Here is an 18918-nt window from a genome sequence, read left to right as displayed (position 1 = left end):
AAAGCCAGAAAAATAGTAGGTGCATCAAGCTTTCTGATCCTTTTATTAATTATTTCTGTAATATAGACTTAGAAAGTTATTTTAAATTGCACACAAACTTTATGGCCACCCTGCATATAAAAAATATGCAAGTAAACATTTATATGTCTATGTATACACACGTACATAAAAGATGGTCTTATCCCTTAGTCTAGGGCTAGAGATCACTGATGTTGACACACTTGTTCTTTCGCCCTCTCTGCTCTCCTACACCTTGTGTTTTGCTTTAGTCTTCCCAGTATGTGATGGCTGACCTTAGCAGAAAGTTGGCTGTCTTAAATATGGCAGGTCATCTATCAGTTTCTCTGCAGGTAGTTGTAGTTTCTTTTAATCTCCTTTGTAATTTTCCAGGGGAGGTTTACAAAAGCCACAAACAGAATTTTAATGCTGTAAACCTATGGAGACAGAAAATATTTCCTTTTTCATGAGGGGAGGCTATATGTCAACTCATCTCAGAGAAAACGAAGACATGTTCCATGTTAAAGTTTATTGTGCTTAAATTATCTATGAATTGAATCATTTGTATTACTGTTCTGAAATTATCTTCTGTACATATAGTTACATCTTAGGCATTGGCATACATTTCTTATTATTAGATGCCTGGTTCTTGAAAGACTTTTTTTTTCTTCTGACACAATCAAATATTAATTGCTTTTATAATTGCAAAATATTCACCCCACTAATTTCCAAATACATTCATTATGCATTCCAAGCATCAGATACAAAAACTAATGGCAGAATTAATGGATATTCCAAACCCCTATGGAGAAGAACATACAGGCTCAGGAGAGCTTATTGGTGAAGGCTAGACTGAGTGCCCCTAAATATTAAGGCAATAAAATTTTTTTAAGATAACTAGATAAATGGACTTTCAATTTTCTCAAATAGGAGAAGTAAAGTAAACAATATAAACTAAATAAGGCTACATTGTAAATTAGTTGGTAAGTGAGCTTTTGTTTTAATTATTTATATTAATACTTTATAGCTTTTCAGAGGTGGCACATACTGATAAAAGATTAATAGAAAACTCTAGTACCTCTAAGTATGGAAATTCCTCAAAGAAATAAATGTAAACCTACCATTCAATACAGAAATCCTACCACTGTGCCACAAAAAGGAATAAAAAGTGACAATTAAAGCAACTTAGATTGAACTGTAGACCATTATCCTCAGAAAAGTATCTTGGGAATGGAAAACCAAACACTGAATTTTCTCACTAATAAGGGGAGTGAAATGATGGTACAGCCCATGTGCACAGAGAGATATAGTGAACAGTGGAAACCAAAGAAGGAGTAGGAAGGGAGGGGAAGTGAGAATCAAAACTTACCTACTGGGTTCAATGAACACTATTCTGATGACAGGCACACCAAAAGTCCTAACTTAAGCATTTTACAAAGTATCCATGTTAACAAAAACATTTGTATCCCCTTAATATTTTGAAATAAAAACTAGTTTAAAAAAATAAAATCTTCCCAACAATCTCTTATACAAGTTTACAGGTGAAAAGGTAACATTAGTGATGTTGTTATGCTAAGATTTCATTTGTAAATCCAATTCATTCAACAAATACTTATTAAAATCCTGCTCTAGTTAAATTCTGAGGATTAAAAAGTGAATATCATAGTTTCTGTTCTCAAGAACTGCTGGCTATAGGGGAAAAAGTGTATGTAATTTGTTAGGTAACTGGAAATATACTTGCGTAAAGAGTGAAAATAGGCTTTCACTTCAGAGAAGTGGAGGTTAAATCTCTGGGAGATGGTGCTTATTCCTGGCAAAGGTGTCTAGGCATTCTGGAAAGTGCAAAGACTTTTAAGTAGCCAAAATATATAGTATAGAAGATGGGATGAGGCTAGCATCTGGGTGAATGGTGCTTCTACTCCTGCAAATGAGACATAAAGAGAAAACTGATTCAATAGGACAGAATAAAGAGGGACAGAGGGAAGCACAGAATAACAAGTCTGATAAATCATTGATAGCTAGGGTGAAAGTAACCCTTAGATATCATATAGCCCTCTTCTTTGATTTCACAGATAAGGAAACTTGTGTCCGAATCAGTGTCATCATGATTTAACTTTGCAGAGCAAAAACTTAGCCTACCTCCTTTAGAATGAAAGTTGTGTTAAAGTCATTTCTGAGTTCCACTCTTTTCCTCTTCTCTACAGAATTATTTATTTGCTCTGTATCATCTTCTCTTTTCTTCTACACTTTATTGCTACCCATCTTACATATAGAAAACTTAGATACACACTTATGCCACAGAATGACTTGTTCAATGATGGACTGTGTATGTAAAGTAGTTCTGTAAGATTAGATTATAATGGTGCCAGAAATTTCCTACTGCCAGTGATGTCGAGCTTATCCTAACCCTGTGTAGGCCTAGGCTAAATTTATCTGTTTTTTTTTTTTTTAGACAGAGTCTCACTATGTAATCTACCTAGTAGAGTGCTATGGCATCATCATAGCACACAGCAATTTCAAACTCTTGGGCTCAAGCTATCCTGTTTCCTAGGCTTTCCAAGTAGCTGAGACTACAGGCGCCTGCCACAATGCCCGGCTATGTTTTTAGTAGTATGGGGTCTTGCTCTTGCTTAAGCTTGTTTCAATTTCCTGAGCTCAAGCAATCCACCCACATTGGCCTCTCAGAATACTAGGATTACAGGTGTAAGATACCACACCTGGGCCAGAAAAAAAAAAAAACATTTTAAATAAGGATATAAAGAAAGTTAGCATTTTTGTACAGCTGTACAAGGTGTTTGGGGTTTAAAGTGAAGTGTTAATACAAAAGAATCAAAAAGTTAGAATAAAAGTTAAAAAGTTCATATTGTAAAAAAGTTACAAGAAACTAAGGTTAATTTATTACTGAAGAATGAGAATTATTTAAAAAATACACTTGCTGTAAAGAATTATCTAAAAAATAAATTTATAAATTTTGTTTATAAAGTCTCCAGAGGTGTCCTATACATTAGTATCCACTGACCACTAACTCACTGACTCACCCAGAACAACTTTCTGTCCTTCAGGCTTCATTCATGGTCAATTCTTTATGTAAGAGTACCACTTTTTTATCTTTTATACCTGCGGTTCCCAGCCCCTGGTGCCACAGACCATTAGCCATCCTTAGCCTATCAGGAACTAGGCCCACCAGCAGAAAGTGGGAGGCAGGGGGTACAAGAAAAGGTTCATCTGTATTTACACCTGCTCCCCATCACTTGCACCACCACCTGAGCTCCACCTCCTGTCAGACCAGGGGTGACATTAGATTCTCATATGAGTGTGAACCCCATTATAAACTGCACATGTGAGGGATTTAGGTTTCACACTCTTTATGAGAACTGAATGCACTCTACTTACCCCCATGGAAAAATTGCCCTTCCTGGAACCAGTCCCTGGTGCCAAAAAGGTTGGGAATACCATTTTATATTGTATTTTTACTGTACATTTTCTATGTTTAGGTTGTTAGATACACAAATATTTACCATTAATTTTATGTAATTTCATATACGTAGAATCTCCATTGTTGACCACCTCTTTATGTTGACCTAATTTTCATAGACCGGACATGTATCACATATATGTATCAGTATAGTAGGATGATCAACTTGCACAGGTTCAACTGCAATTTCTACAGTTTTCAATAGAGTAACATGATGCAGAGGAGAAGAGGCTATACTGCATAACGTAGGTGTGTAGTAGATTGTACAGTCTCAGTTTATATAACTACACCCTCTGATATTTGCATGACAACTAAGTCATCTAACAATTTCTCAAAAATGTATCCCCATTGTTAAGCAACATGTGACAGTATCATGAAACTCATCTTGTTGATATTCATCTGTAATATTCTAAGTTTGATAAATATTTATTGGGTATCTACTATTTATATACATACTGTGTTGGTTGATTGAGATCAACAAAAACATTGCCAATGTTAATAAGAAGCTACATGCTAGAGAAAATGTATTCACAGCAAGTCACTGAAGGAAGTGACTTCCTAGAAAGCAGATAGCACTAATATTGACATTCACAGGGGTATCTTTCAGTATCTTATATTATTCAATTTTTATTTAATAAAGAAATTAACGTTTAGTGTCCTGACTATTCAACTATTTGCCCTTATCCTAGCATAGTGAATAACAAAGATAGTAAAAATAAATAAATAAATACAACAAAAGAAAAAAAATACCTTAATGTCTGGTGTGGTCAGTTATGCATCCTCCGTGGTTAGAAAAGTAATGGTCTTGCAACCAAAGTTTTATTGTTGTTGTTGCTATTTATTTTTATACATAGATGTCTACTATGGTCTCACATTACTCTGTAAGAACAAAATTAGAGCCATTTACTTATTTTTCTTCTAATTCATATATTTTTCAATTTAGAACTCTGCAGGATGAAGACTGTCTTCTGAAATGAGTCAAAATAATTTTCTGAATACAATTCAGTAATAAAAAATCATTAGATATAATGTACATTTTTATATTAAAAGAGTTATCATATGGAAGAAAATGGGAAGAGAGTTACTCTGGATGTGTTTATAAAGGCTAGAATAATCCCATCAGATAAAAAAATTAAGGAGAAAGCATTTTTCTTACCATTATTAACTTTCTCCTAGTGAACACATACATAAGTGCTCTGGAATTTTCCCACATGTGAATAAACTCATTACTGAAAGTGTCCATAGAGAAGATCCAGATGCCCCCTCTCACCAGGATGTTTCAGAAACAATGATATCTTGAAATACTTTACAGTGCTGTCTCTAATGGCAAGAATTCTGTGATTTCTTGGCCTACATGTCTACCCACCATATTTTTCACTTAAACAAATAACAGTTGATCAAGGGAATCAGGAATTCTGCTGATTAGATACCTTTTTGAAAAACCAATATCTGATCTCAAGAGTGAATTCAGGTTACTTTGATAGTCATGTATTATGGGAGGGAGATAAACTAAAAAGAACTGAAATTCCTAGGGTGAGAAAAAGCATTTCATTAACTGGGAGAAGAGGAAAAAAATTATAAATTGTTGTTAGTTAGTTTTAGGAAATAGCAGGAATCACATTTTCAGAACAATTTGAAAATTATTCTGATTATAGGAGACATAGAGAAAAAAACAACAACACTATTGTGTATAAATGAAATTTATCCAAGCTAAGGACTAACAAATATAATAGTTATAGTAAAAGGTAAGTGATATGAACAAAATGCTTAGAGGTTTATGAAGAAGGAGAAATCACACTTAGTTTGGGAAATGAATAAACACTTTATGATGTCGGGTCTGGGAATCACTTTAGAAAAGCCTTCAGGATTTGTTGGAGGATGACTGAAGAAGCAGTGATGATATAAAGAAGCATAAAAAGAGCAAGAAGAAAAGATAAAAGAATAAAATAGGATACTGGAGGAGAATAAGGAATTTAAAAGGGAAGCAGGAGTAAGGGAACTGAAATAGTATCGATGGCTTTCAACAAATTGTGACTCCAGCCTTCACTGATTGGCTTTTGTGATTGCTTTTGATTTTAGTAAAATGCTTTTTTGTCTCATTCAACAAAATATTCTCAAAGGAGGATTCAACCAATCTAAGGACAGACATGGTAATGGAGTCAACTGTATCAGAATATCTGGTAATAAAAGTCCCTACCCTTTGGTGGTGGTCATAAAGACAAGAATCAAACTTCTCATTCATATCAAGTTGTACAATTATAGGTGGAGACAAGCCAGTCATATATGTTAAAAGAATAAAGAATCAAAAAAATCAAAAAATAATTTAATATACATTGAATTTAATTATATTACATTACATTTGTGATTACACTACTTTTAAGATTTATTATACAAAAGACTTTCTGTTTATTATATCAATCATGTCTCTTATGAACTTTAAGATGTGACACTGAGTTTTACAGAGGCTAACTAACTCAATTAAGTACACTCAACTAGTAAATGGCAGAGCTAAGATTAGAACTCAGGTCATTTGATTCCAGAAACCAGACTCCTAAATAGGATGTTTTCTCTCCTTTGTATCTCAGTGAGACCTGCTGTTTTTCACTAACACAAATTATGTTCTCAGCTGCTTCTGCAGAGGATAAAGCATAGATAATGTCAGTGAGCTGACAAGTCATTGCAGAGATAGTGTTGTTTGCCAGGTACATGACCAAAATCAGGTGTCACTGAGTGGCGATGTAGTCTCAGGCTGCTGCTTCTTAACAGACTTGTCAAGATTACCTTCCTTACTCTGGCGTGCTGTGTGCCCAGCCATTGAGGCAGGTCATTTTGTTTATCTGGGGAATGATAGGGCAACTTGGCTTAAGAAGCAACAAATGGAAGGAGTTTCTAAAGCCATAGAGGAGTAAACTGTCATCTGTGCAGCCACTTGAATCTACATATAATATATTCCAGATCAAAAAGGATGAAAATGTGCAGCGACATATTCTATACTAAAACACATTTAAATGGTATAAATTTTAAAAATATGTTTGAATTTCACAAACTGAAAGCCCTTGCTCCAGAAGTGTATGTCCTCTGCTGCCTTCTGACTAAACTAGGAAAAATAGTAGCAGCCTTTAATCCTTGCTTCTCCCATCTCAATGTAAGCCTAATTGTCCAAGGAAGTCTCTTTTTGGACCATTTCTTCCATTTTCCTCTCTAATAAAATGCAATTATTTCACTCACCATCTCTTTAGCTCTACTTTCTCTGTTTTGTAGGGAATGCAAAGTTCAAAATAGGGTTTTAATATTAGTTTCCAATATGGGAGAACTATATAATGTTGGAAATGTAAGTAGTCCCAAATCATTTTAGTTTATTTAGTTTATATAAGAAAGAATTTGAAGTGCATGATGCCCAGGATCAATTGTAGCCCTGAAATCTGAATTTTCTTCTGACTAACTATGAGAAACTTTGAGAGAAATGGCCATTTTACAGAAGAATGTGCAATAAATGTGTGTCTGCAGAAACTTGGTAGCCCTCATGGATGTTGTAGAAGAAACATAGGTGATAAGTTGATGGTTTGAATATGATCCTAAAGGCTATTGAAATTTCAAACTCTTTTGATTTAAGGAATGTATTAGGATCTTCCAAAGAAACAGGACCAACAGAATGTAGAGATATATGAAAAGAGTTTATTATGAAAGACTGGCTCACACAGTTATGAAGGTTAAGATGTCTCACATCTGCTGTGAGATTCCAAGCTGGATGCTCTGGAATTAGCTCCAGTCCAAGCCTGAAGTCCTGACATCAAGGATAGCTGATGATATAAGTTCTGGTCAGAGTCAAGGATGAAATCCATGGGCACATAATTGCAGAATGCATGAGTTAAGAGTAGGATACCAGGATAATCTTAAAGAGTAATTAGGAAGAGGTTAGAAAATTAGGAAAGGATGTGTCATCAATAATAAACCCTTAATTTTATTTTTATTTATTTATTTTTTTAGAGATAGGAACTGATTCTGTCACCCAGGGTGGAGAACAGTGGTGAGATCATAGCTCGCTGTAGCCTCCAACTTCTGGGCTCAAATGATCATCCCACCTCAACCTCCTCAGTAGCTACGATTACAACTATGTGCCATCACATTTGGCTTTTTTTTTTTTTTTATTGTGGTCTCAAACTCCTGGACTCAAGCAATCCTTCTTCAGCAACCCAAAGTGCTGGGATTATTGGTGTGAACCACCATGCTTGGCCAGAAGAATTTAAAGAAGGAACTAGAAAGTTTGTTAAATGTTGCAAGTAGTAAAATATCACTGGGGACATCTGTTGGATTTGTCAGTAAGGATAGTATTCATACTTTTGTAAACAATGTTAGGAGAATGAGGATAGAAGAGCATAGAGGGTGAACATTGATGTGCAAATCAGAAGTGATAAAAACAAACCAGCACATGAATTTACAACATATTTTGCTTGAAATTGTCCATCCTTCTCCCAGTCACATTCCTGCCTTCACCCCATTTTATCTTTTCTTAACCGTATACAAATGATTCTGTGAATGATCTACTTTTGATAGTGAATGGAAGGACAGATATGAGAAAGTAACTGAACTGAACACTAAAAATAGATGAGACATACATATTATTTTTTTGAGTCAAAAGAGAATGTTATACAATAAAGCTGAAAGTATGGAACAGAGATGGGACAGCTAATGTTTGCAGGTTGGAATGAAGTAGATAAAAAAGGTGACTGAGAGACCAGATGGAGGTATCAGATTTGACAAGACTCAGTAACCTCTCTTTGAGAGGTAAAAGAGTAAGATAAGATGTTTAATGATGCATGTAAGTTTCGGATGCTAGTCTAGGATGTTAAAGTCATTCTCTGGAGATGTGTTCATTTTCTCACTGAGGTGAAGTATGAGGGCATGAAATCTGCTGAAAATGAGGTTGAGTTCAGAGACCTGAGACAAGAAGTGAAGGTTTTAAAGAACTAAATGAAGAATAGGAAAGGGCACTAGCTAATAATAAATAAAATGATTGATGGGAGCATGGATGACTTTGCTAAGATTGCTAAATTTATAGTGCACCAATAAGCACAGGCACATACATTTTCGAAAAGTCCAGCTCCCTGTGTGTAAGATCAGAAAATAATGAACTTGTGTTCAGGGTTGCCTTCTGCAGATGCTGGGGTTAGAACTTACGTCAAACAAACAGATTAGTTTGTTCTAATTCATCCTTCTTTACATGGCATGCCTTTCCCAAATAATATCCAAAAAGATACAAAGGTTGATCATGAGTTTGAACAAGACCTCTAGGAAGCCTTGGGCTTTCCTTTGGACTTTATCATCTGCCACTATGATCCCAAAACACATTGAAGCAAGCATCATGACCCTGTCTTCTTCTCCTTTTTTTCCGTGTCGAGAGTCCACAAGGCACATGTTCTATTGTGAAAGCATATATGATCTGACATCTTGAAATTTGAAATGAATGATGTGGACATTTTAATGGAAATAACTTAAAACATTCAATAAATCAAGTGAGATTCCAGCTTCTGAGTTGTTTCTTCCTTCGTCAAATATCTATCCACTTTTTCATTATTCATGATAAAGGGTATAGCAAATACCCTTTTATTCCTAAAAAATATAGGAAATATGTTTATTGAACATGGGTTAAATGCAAAGCATTGAGGTATTTGCCGGCAATGCAATGTCCCTTGCTCTCATGGTCCTACATTCTGCAGGAGATCCACACATCATATAGTTTTATAATTTATTACTTAATTAAATTATCATATGTATTATAAGTATAATACTCCCTTCATTTCCCTTCTTATATTTTCACATGATATAAATTTATTAAACTAACATATTAACCACTAAAGTATATTTTTTGGTGTTTAAAGAGTAAAGTTTTTAGCCACTTGGAAAATTTAGATATTCATAATAAGCAATTCCCTGATGGTTATCTTGATTAACCATTGATTAAACCATTGATTTAATATACATCAAACACACACATTTATTTTATTTATTAGTGCAAACATGTGAAAATGTCCTTAGGCACGCATATACATATTCCTGCATTTGTATATGTGTGTGTATACATATTGCCTAAGTCTGTTGATTTAAAATTTTAACAAGATATTGTAAAAGTAAAGTCTTTAGGAGAAAAATTCAAAGAAAAACCATATATTGCTGTTAGCAAAATATTTAGCATTAACCTTCTCTTTTTTTCCTTCATAGCAACTACTGGTTGCCATGGCAACCTTTCCCTGCAAGCAGAACAGAGCTTCTCAGATGAAAAGCACAAGGCCTTTGAGACTTCAAATGTCTCCTATACAAAGCAGTCTAAACCCTTTACCCTAGAGCCATTACCATCTCAAGCCTCAGACCAACCGGCTATACCATTTAATTTATTATGTCCTGCTTTCTCTCCAATCAATCAATATCTCTCCAGAACAGCAGGAGAGAGAAAACCTATTACATTTCCTTGCACAGAGTAGATACTCAAGAAATAGGCTTTTTCTTCTTTTTTGCTTATTCCATCGATGGGTTCTTAACAAATTTCCTATGTATCTTAGTAAATTAGACATTCAAGCCCACTAATTTCTTCTGAGTATGCTATTATTCACTATTTCCTCCCTTGTGCTCTGGTCTAAACCACATTAACTACAGATGATCCCTCAAAAGCACTGTGATCACTTCTGCCTCAGGCAGAAGTCCTTCTACCTGAGACTCCTTTCTGTTCCCCAAACACCCCAGTCCTCCTACTAACCTGGTAATTATCACGTTTCATTCAGATCGCTGACTGAGGCACCCTCCCTCAGGAGGCTGACAAAAGACAGGGCTGAATCTTATTTATAAATGCCACCGTAGTGCTGTACCCTGCGCTAGCCACTGTTGTTGATATGAAATTTCTTTTGACTTTTTTGTTGTCTGAATTGACACCTAACTCCTCTACTTATTATAACTCTAGCTGTATCTCATGGCCTGAGTTCCAGTGGAGTCACTTCACAGAGAATGAGTTCCTAGGTGCTATCACTGCACTCAATACTTGGTGCAGAAGTGAACAATACAGGGGCACATTTGCAACAATAACTAAGCCTAATTTATACTGGAGGGGGATGGAAATTAAGCATATACACCAAATAATAAGATGATTTCAGAGAGTCATTAGGTGTACCCCCACCTCACCCTCCCAAAAAATAAAGCAGAGTAATAGGACAGCATTACTGGAGATGCAGAAGAATGGCTTTAAAACACAACTAGATAAGGTTTCAGATATATCTGAGCTGGGACATGAAGAGAATAGTTAGAAGGAGACTTTGCTGGGATCATGTTTCAAGCAAAGGAAATAAGACTTGCAAATACCTGAAGGCAAGCTGATTGCACTGGGCATGTGTGGAAGTGTATGACAGGGTGTTATGAATGATGGGAGAGTGGCGTGAATCAGCCTTGAAGAACAGAGGTCAAAATGTAGAGTTTGTGGATCATAAGGATAAGTAGAAAAAAAAATAAACTGTGCCAAGATGTGATCTCAAGGATTTGAAAATTTCCTCTTTCTTCTTTTCAGACATTGGGGGAAAAGTAACATTTATTGGATGTACACAATATGCCAGGAACTGTGTGCTATGCAAAGGTTAGAGCTTAACAGCTTATTGAGTTACATTAACAGTTCTATAAGACACGATTTTATAGATGAGGACATTGAACCACAGATAGTCAAAGCAAACATCTAAGAACCCATGGCCAAAACATGGAGTAGCCAGAATTTGGTTCTTGGTAAGGCAATTCCAGAATCTATACCCTTGCTCACATGGCAAGACTTCATGAGGCATTTGCTAAAGCCCACACTATAGCAAAAAATACATTTGAAAACCATATCCTGGCCTCTGGAATTGCAGTTTGATGGACTCATTGTAATGGACTCAGGAGTGACCAGTGAGTGTTTATAAGATGTCATCACCACCATCATCAAAATTAAATATTTAATGAGCATTTACATAGTACCACCTGCAACATTTATGGCTAAGCACAATGAGGTAAAGAAGGAAAAAAAAAATATGGTTTCTATTCCACTACCTTGGAGTTTGGTTGGTGAGATAAAACAACAAAATCATAAGGCCCATGACCTTTCCTTGTGGATAAGTGGCACAGCAAAGCAGAAAGCACCAATATCACCATAGACTGCATTGGTCTGTGAAGTCCACAATAGGTCTGGAAGCGGTAAAAGGAGATGAAACGTGTAAGGCCTTTGAAATGGGAACAAAGCAATATGCAAAGGTGTAAAAATGGAAAGGTTTATGTTGAGGCATGAGGGCCCTCAGGTGCAAAATGTGCTTCACATTCTAAATGGAGCCACAAAGAATTATACAACCAAACCGTCTCTCTTGATCCCACTCTCACCTTTCCCTAATCCATACCTTCTCCCAGTCTATGAATCCAGGTGGGAATCTGGAGTCTTTAAGCCAAGAGTGGGAGCATTTTTTCTTCTTCCTACCCCAAAGAAAGAAGGGAGGATTCTTCCCCTCCTTGACAATACACAGAAAGGGGGCTCTGACATTCTCTCTCCTAAAAGTTTGAAAAAACTGCCAATAAGAGACTGACATTCCTTCTCCAGTTGAGCTTCGGCTTACTACTGCACACTTTGTCACTTATCCAGAAAAGAGAATTGGAGAAAATAGCAAGACTGAGAGAGCAGGCTGGGAAGGAACACATGTAAACACATTCCCATCTGTCAGGAATGGCTTTCCCTGTGTTGGAGACTGCAGCTACGGGTGGGACCTCTTGCCAGTGCTTTGCTTTGTTTTGATTTTCCCCCAAGGACTTTGAGATGACATGTAATGTTTACCTTTCAATGGAAAGATGATCTCTTAAAAAAAAAAAAAAACACGCTCAAATTAAATAAGTGAATAAATCAAGTTAATTGAATGAAAAGCGTTTTCATTAGAACTAGTTGAGAAAACTGACAAGTCCATTCATATCGTTAACACTGATCAAATCAAGCATTCAGCTAAACAAAATGAAAATCGAGTAATCTGAGTTTGGGCTGCTGCTTTCCATTTAAGTTAACAAGTAAGCTACTTTGGTCTTATATATCCCAGGAAACTATGATTCCTGATACTTTGATGATGTAGGTTGTATCATGAAAAGTAATAACTCTATAGGAAAGACTAGCATGAAATTCTGACGAGAATGAGATATTAGATAATACAAAACAAATCACAAAGAATTCATTCCATACACTAAACATTTTAATAGCATCCAGTAGGGTTACCACTAACATATTTTGCTTGTAAAGCTTCTGTAGGGAAAACCAGACTGATCTTTCTGGCAATCTTGCTTCACTCAAGGTTAGCAATTATAGCAGAGCAATGTGAGTTTCCTTTTGTGCTATTAAGAATGATATAGGTTATTAGGCAACCACTCTGACTACCTTTACGATAATTTAATTCAATTTATTGTATTTTATTTTTACTAAACTCAAGTAAAAGATAAAAAGATGTAAAGAGCTAGGAAGCTCCTGAAGTCAGCAGATTGTTGAGACGGGAACTGTAATTGGCTGGTGTGCTCATGTGGCTTCCCACTAGCAGCTGGCCTGGACCAGAATAGGCTCTGCTTGCCTTGCTGCCCCAGTAGGCCCATCAACTACCCATGTAGCTGTGACTGAGTTCTAATGCCTCCTTAGGCAGATGGAAAATGGTATTTTGGGGAGTACCTGACTATTACATGGTGATCTTCCTTAGTGAAAAAGGTCATATATATTAAAAAGATGGCACCCCTGGGTTATTGAAATTTTCTATAACTGGTATGAGACATTTTTCTTTATTTCCTCTTCCCTGCCATTTGCCTTCGAAGACCTTCAGGTGGCACATTAAATTACAAAGTTTCCTTCTTAGCAATGGAAGGGCAGTGTAGTATAATAGTACCTGCATCTTGCTCCTTACCCCTAAAATAATCTTTCTGTTACATTTATACTCCTGTGTTTCTGTACTTAACATGCTTTTTTATGTAAATACAATATGGCATTTGTTTACTATTTAAGAATCAACTTAGAAAAGCTCACATCAGAATAATCAATTACATATATATGGAATACTAGCAAAGGGAATTGAAAGGACACCATGAGAAACAGCAGTCTGGAAGCAATAGTTAATGGGAGTTAGTAGTTAATGTTTTTCTTAATTAGGTGTGTGACGTTAAACCATATCTTAACCATTGCTTAACATTTCTGGGCCTGAAACTCCTTATTTGAAAAATAAGCCAATCTAATTCTCTGCTAACATTGTGAGTTTTTCTTAGCAGTTACTGCATCATGTAGGTGAATATTGCTGACTTAAAGTATCTAATTTTACTTAATATTTGGAGAGACAAGATGTAGCAAGAGAATATATTAATTACTCTGTTTTGAAACCTTAATATGAAAGGTGTTACTTCTTGTTATACCCTTTGGTTCTGAACCATTCAGAACCACACACACCACTGGCAGACTGATGTAGCCTAACGATTACTCCCTGTGATACTACTGCAATATTTATGGCCTACACACTGACCATAATTACTAAGCATAAAACTTATATATCTGTAAATATTAATAATATTTATGAGGCCTGGGTTCTTTTTAATACGTTTGGACTCAAATTCTAGTATTAAATTTATGGTACATAAATTTCAAGGACAAAGGTAAGGAAGACAAATGTATGGTTTGTCAATATTGGTGTAAGATGGAATTTTATTGAACATGGAAATTTATTGTAAAAGTATGCTTTCACTTTAGTATTTTTCTTTGAAGAAGTAAAAATTTTAGGTCACTGATCTAATAAGAAATTCTTTTTAGGAAATATAGAAGGTATCTAATATTTTACCAAATTTAACTTCCATTTAGATATCATTGTGACAAATATAAAAATTACGCCTGTGGCTCAGTGAGTAGGGCGCTAGCCCCATATGCCGAGGGTGGCGGGTTCGGACCCAGCCCAGGCCAAACTGCAACAGAAAAATAGCCGGGTGTTGTGGTGCGCGCCTGTAGTCCCAGCTGCTCGGGAGGCTGAGGCAAGATCGCGTAAGCCCAAGAGTTAGAGGTTGCTGTGAGCCGTGTGACGCCACGGCACTCTACCCGAGGGCGGCACAGTGAGACTCTGTCTCTAAAAAAAAAAAAATTACTGAATCAATCTTCAATTAGATAACACAGAATTAATATTCTGCTAATGAATCTAAGATTATATACGAGTATATTTTATGCTTTGAAACAGAAGGTTTGTGATTCCTATATTACTTATCAAAGTAATGAGTAGACACAGATTTAAATGTACTTCACCCTGTTACCAATGTTAAAATATGCAGTTATATCATCTATTAAAGGTGTTGTTTTGTTGTATATCATTCCAATAAGATTCTGAGCATAGAATTTGCTTGCTAAGTTTATTTCAGATTGAGCTTAATTATTACATTGGACTTTCAACTGAATTTTGATGTTCTAATGATTTATTTGTGATGCTTACAGTTTTCTAATTAGAAAATATTTCATAAATATATGTATGTGTTTATATAGAAAAATCTATATGTCTATACTAAAATAAATAGGCATATTGTTTTTCAAATGTATAAAAAATACTGTCGCATAGATTTAACTAAGAACTTAACTCTAAACCCTTTCTATAATACTTCTACTGTCCCCAAAGAAAAATTACCTTTCTGTGCTAGTGAAAATAACCCCCATACATCTTGGTCAAAAATAATCCAGAATGATAACTCAATGTCAGAGCACCATTGACGGCACCTTCATTTCCCCACAGATTTGGAATGCCACACCAATAATACATCAAGCTCCCATAAATATGGTGATCTTGTTTCTAAGTTCTCTATTACAATTAAATAGGGCAATTTAACTAATTCCCTACTCTCTGAACCACTGCATCTTTGCGGAGAGCTTTAATCTGGTGCAACCAACAGCATTGTTATTGTTCTTCTCCCCATCTCCATCTTATTAGAATAAAATATTTCTTTCCTACACCTACATTCCTCCCAATGATTTTTAGTATGGGATTCTGTATAATACTCTGTGATTTGGAAGTTACCAGGATTTGACTGTATTTGCCTTGAACTTAGACACTAATTTAGAAAGATTTGAATATGTGTGATATTAAACGTTCTCACCCAAAACTGTGAAAGTTGCAATAGTCAGCTACAGAAATATCATTGTACCTGAGGACAAATTGGTGCTCTAAATTCAAAGGGGATGCTGCACATTCCACCATGCCTTTGTTTAATTCAAATACCTTACAAAACAGCAGACCCCAAACCAGGGGACTGGTTTTTATGAAAGACAATTTTTCCATGGACCAAGACAGTATGGGAGGATGCTTTTGATTTAATTCTGTAGTCTGAGGCAAGAGAATCACTTGAGCCCAAGAGTTTGAGGTTGCTGTGAGCTATGATGCCGCGGCATTCTACGAAGGGTGTCAAAGTGAGACTCCATCTCAAAAAAAAAAAAATAGTTTTTCTGTTTTTAAACTTTCTATAAATGTAATTGTGTGTCATTTTATGTAACAGTAGAAGAAACTAATGTGAGGTGTATGGAAACTTCCCATTGCTTTATTCTGTAACTCTAAAGCTAGGCTAAACTAAAAAATTATTTAAGCGTTCCTTAGGGTCTGACTTCTTTCACTCAACGTTATTGTTTGTGAGATTTATATAAATTGTATATACCAGTGTGTCACCATTTACACTGAACAGCATTCCATTACTATAAAGCATTCCATTAATATAAAGCAAATTATACATTAAACCTACCGATATTAACATTTTTGTTGTTTTCTGCATTTAATTTGTTTTTGCTATTGCAGATAATACTTCTATTTTATAATTATATGTATGTCTTTGGAACATATATATATATACATATTCATCAAAAGCAGCTTCTGGCCATAAATAATTACTTGTGAAAAGATTTAATTTCTTTTCTTATGTGTAAGATAATTCAAATTGTCTATTTTTTCTTCTGTAAGTTTTTGAAATTTTTGTTTTGGTAGGAATTTGTCCTTTGATTTTTCTGATTTATTAAGACAAACATTGTACATTGTGTTCCTTATATTTTTCTTTTTTTTTTTTTTAATGTTTGTAGGGTAGGATCTGTAGTGATATCCACTTTGTCATTTTTTCTTTTGGGGACAGGGTGTCATTCTGTCATCCAAGAATCATCATACCTCACTGCAGTCTTAACTTCCTGGGCTGAAGTTATCCTCCTGCCTCAGCCTCCTGAATTGCTAGGACTACAATTGTGTGCCACTGCATCTGGCTGTCTTTTCTATTTTTTTGTAGTGTAGAGATGGGGCTCACTCTTTCTCAGGCTGGTCTTGAACTCATGACTTCAAATAATACTCCTACCTGGGTTTCCCAAAGTGCTAGGATACAAGCATAAGTGACCACATCTGGCTCTCTTTGTCATTCTTAATATTATTTGTGACTTGTTTCTCTTTTTTTAATTTCAAATTATTAAAGAGAAACAAATGATTTTGTTACATGTATAAGTCAGGGCATTTAACATGCCCATCTCTAATACAGTGTTCATTGTACCTGAACAATGAAGGTAAAATCTTGTCCACCTTCCTCTTCCCATTCTTCTCACCTTAATCTATCTTGCATGGTCTCTATCAATTTTGACATCCATACAAAAAATTTCATGTTGTATTTAGTCTTTTTTATTGCATATATTTTTTCTATTTTATTATTTTTCCCTTTATCATTCCCTTCTTTGTGCCTTATGTGAATTTAATTTACTAAGCTTTCTGGTAACTTTTTGAGGTGAATACTTTGATCATTAAATTTGAGTGTGTATACTTTTCTGAAACATTCATGTAATGTTATAAACATTATTTTGAACAGAGCTTTAGATAATCACATAAGTTTTATACAGCATTTTCATTATTATTCAGCTCTAAATATTTTTTAAATTGTTCTGTAATTTTTCTTACCAATTAACTATTTATAAATATATTTTTCCCCAAATATCTGGAATTTTGTAGGATTCTTCAAGTTCATTTCTAACTTAATTTCATTTATCTGGGAATATGCCGCGATTTTGATTCTTGCCAATATTTTAAGACTTGATTTAACATTAGATCAGTTTCTATAAATGCTCTGGATAGCTAATTTCTAGTTTTGTCTGTGATCAGTTTTCCATCAGTTGTCTTTTCTAGGAATCCTAATTTTTCATTTGTTGTTCAAGTTCAGAAATTCTAGGAATCTACCATAAAACAAATTGTTTCATTTACATTTTTTTATGTAACTGGGAACCCAGTCTTAGTAGGGAACATATATTTTTTTTTCATTGAAAAAAAAATTTTTCATTTTTCATATTTTTTTTGTCTCTTTTTAATAACATTTATTTTTTTCCTGTTAGGTCTCTACAGAAGAAGGTTTGAGTCTGGCCCAAGAATATAACTGTGGATTTTTCGAGACCTCAGCAGCCCTCAGATTCTGTATCGATGATGCCTTTCATGGTGTACTGAGGGAAATCCGTAAGAAGGAGTCCATGCCATCCTTGATGGAAAAGAAACTGAAGAGAAAAGACAGCCTGTGGAAGAAGCCAAAAGGCTCGTTGAAGAAGAAGAGAGAAAATACAACATGATACCCCTGCTCTTGAGTCTCTCTCATTCTCTCTCTCTGAATTTTATTAGTTGGACAGTTCCAGACGTAGCATTCTGCTTTAATATTTTCTCTCTCCCTCTCCAATCTGTCTATAGGTAAAACCAAGATCTATATAACTGTACCCCTTGAGATAGTTTTGTTTTGCCGCTACCAGTTGGATGGATTTTGTCTATCAGGCGGATATGCTGTTCAGTTTTTACAATATATTACTAAATAAAATTGACATTCCAATTGCCTCATTTCCCTTTAAAGAGTCTAGCTTCATTTGGCATGCTGTCTGGTTATAAAGGAAATATGCAAAATTGCAGCTAGAAAGATAAAAGGCTCAGGGATCTGCCTTTGCCTGATAACACTAATTGTTTGCATTTCAGGAATAATGAGGAAGCTTAAGAAACAATTCAGAACAGGAATCTGCAGCCTGGTCTTTCCTTAAGTGTAAAAGTCATGGGTCTTCTTGAATGCTCCAGAGATAAGATTTAGAGGAATTAGTAATAATAGGAACCAGTTATGGATTATTGGAGAGCTGAAATAAAATATCCCTGTATTTACAGTCTCTGCTCCTGTTAAGCTTTGGCAAAATTATCGCAGTGAAGTCACTGGGCTATAGCAAAAGGATATTGTCTCTGTACCAGGAAGAGAGGAGCTGCTATGAATTTGGTGGTTCATGTACTCATAAAAGGACACCCATCTCTTCTCAATGAGGAGTGCTTTTTGGATCACTTCACCTGCATCAAGACCATGGGCAGATCACAAGCCCTGATATCTCCAGAAACCCTATATTCTCCCAAATTGTCAAAAATCTCCTCTTTTCCCTTACATGA

The 18918-nt window shown here is 35.3% G+C and overlaps 1 protein-coding gene across 1 annotated transcript in view; it reads left to right on the top strand.

Annotated features, from left to right (window-relative positions):
* Positions 1 to 18336, top strand: part of RIT2 (Ras like without CAAX 2) — a 552485-nt gene extending 534149 nt beyond the window's left edge. Inside the window, 1 exon segment of the mRNA XM_053571558.1 lies at positions 17850 to 18336. Within this exon segment, the coding sequence (XP_053427533.1) occupies positions 17850 to 18077 (228 nt within the window). The 3' untranslated portion in view covers positions 18078 to 18336.
* Positions 18337 to 18918: the final 582 nt, after the last annotated feature.

The sequence above is a fragment of the Nycticebus coucang genome, chromosome 19, assembly GCF_027406575.1.
Source record: "Nycticebus coucang isolate mNycCou1 chromosome 19, mNycCou1.pri, whole genome shotgun sequence".
In the NCBI taxonomy this organism is placed as follows: Eukaryota; Metazoa; Chordata; class Mammalia; order Primates; family Lorisidae; genus Nycticebus; species Nycticebus coucang.
This window is presented reverse-complemented; position numbering and strand designations above follow the sequence as displayed.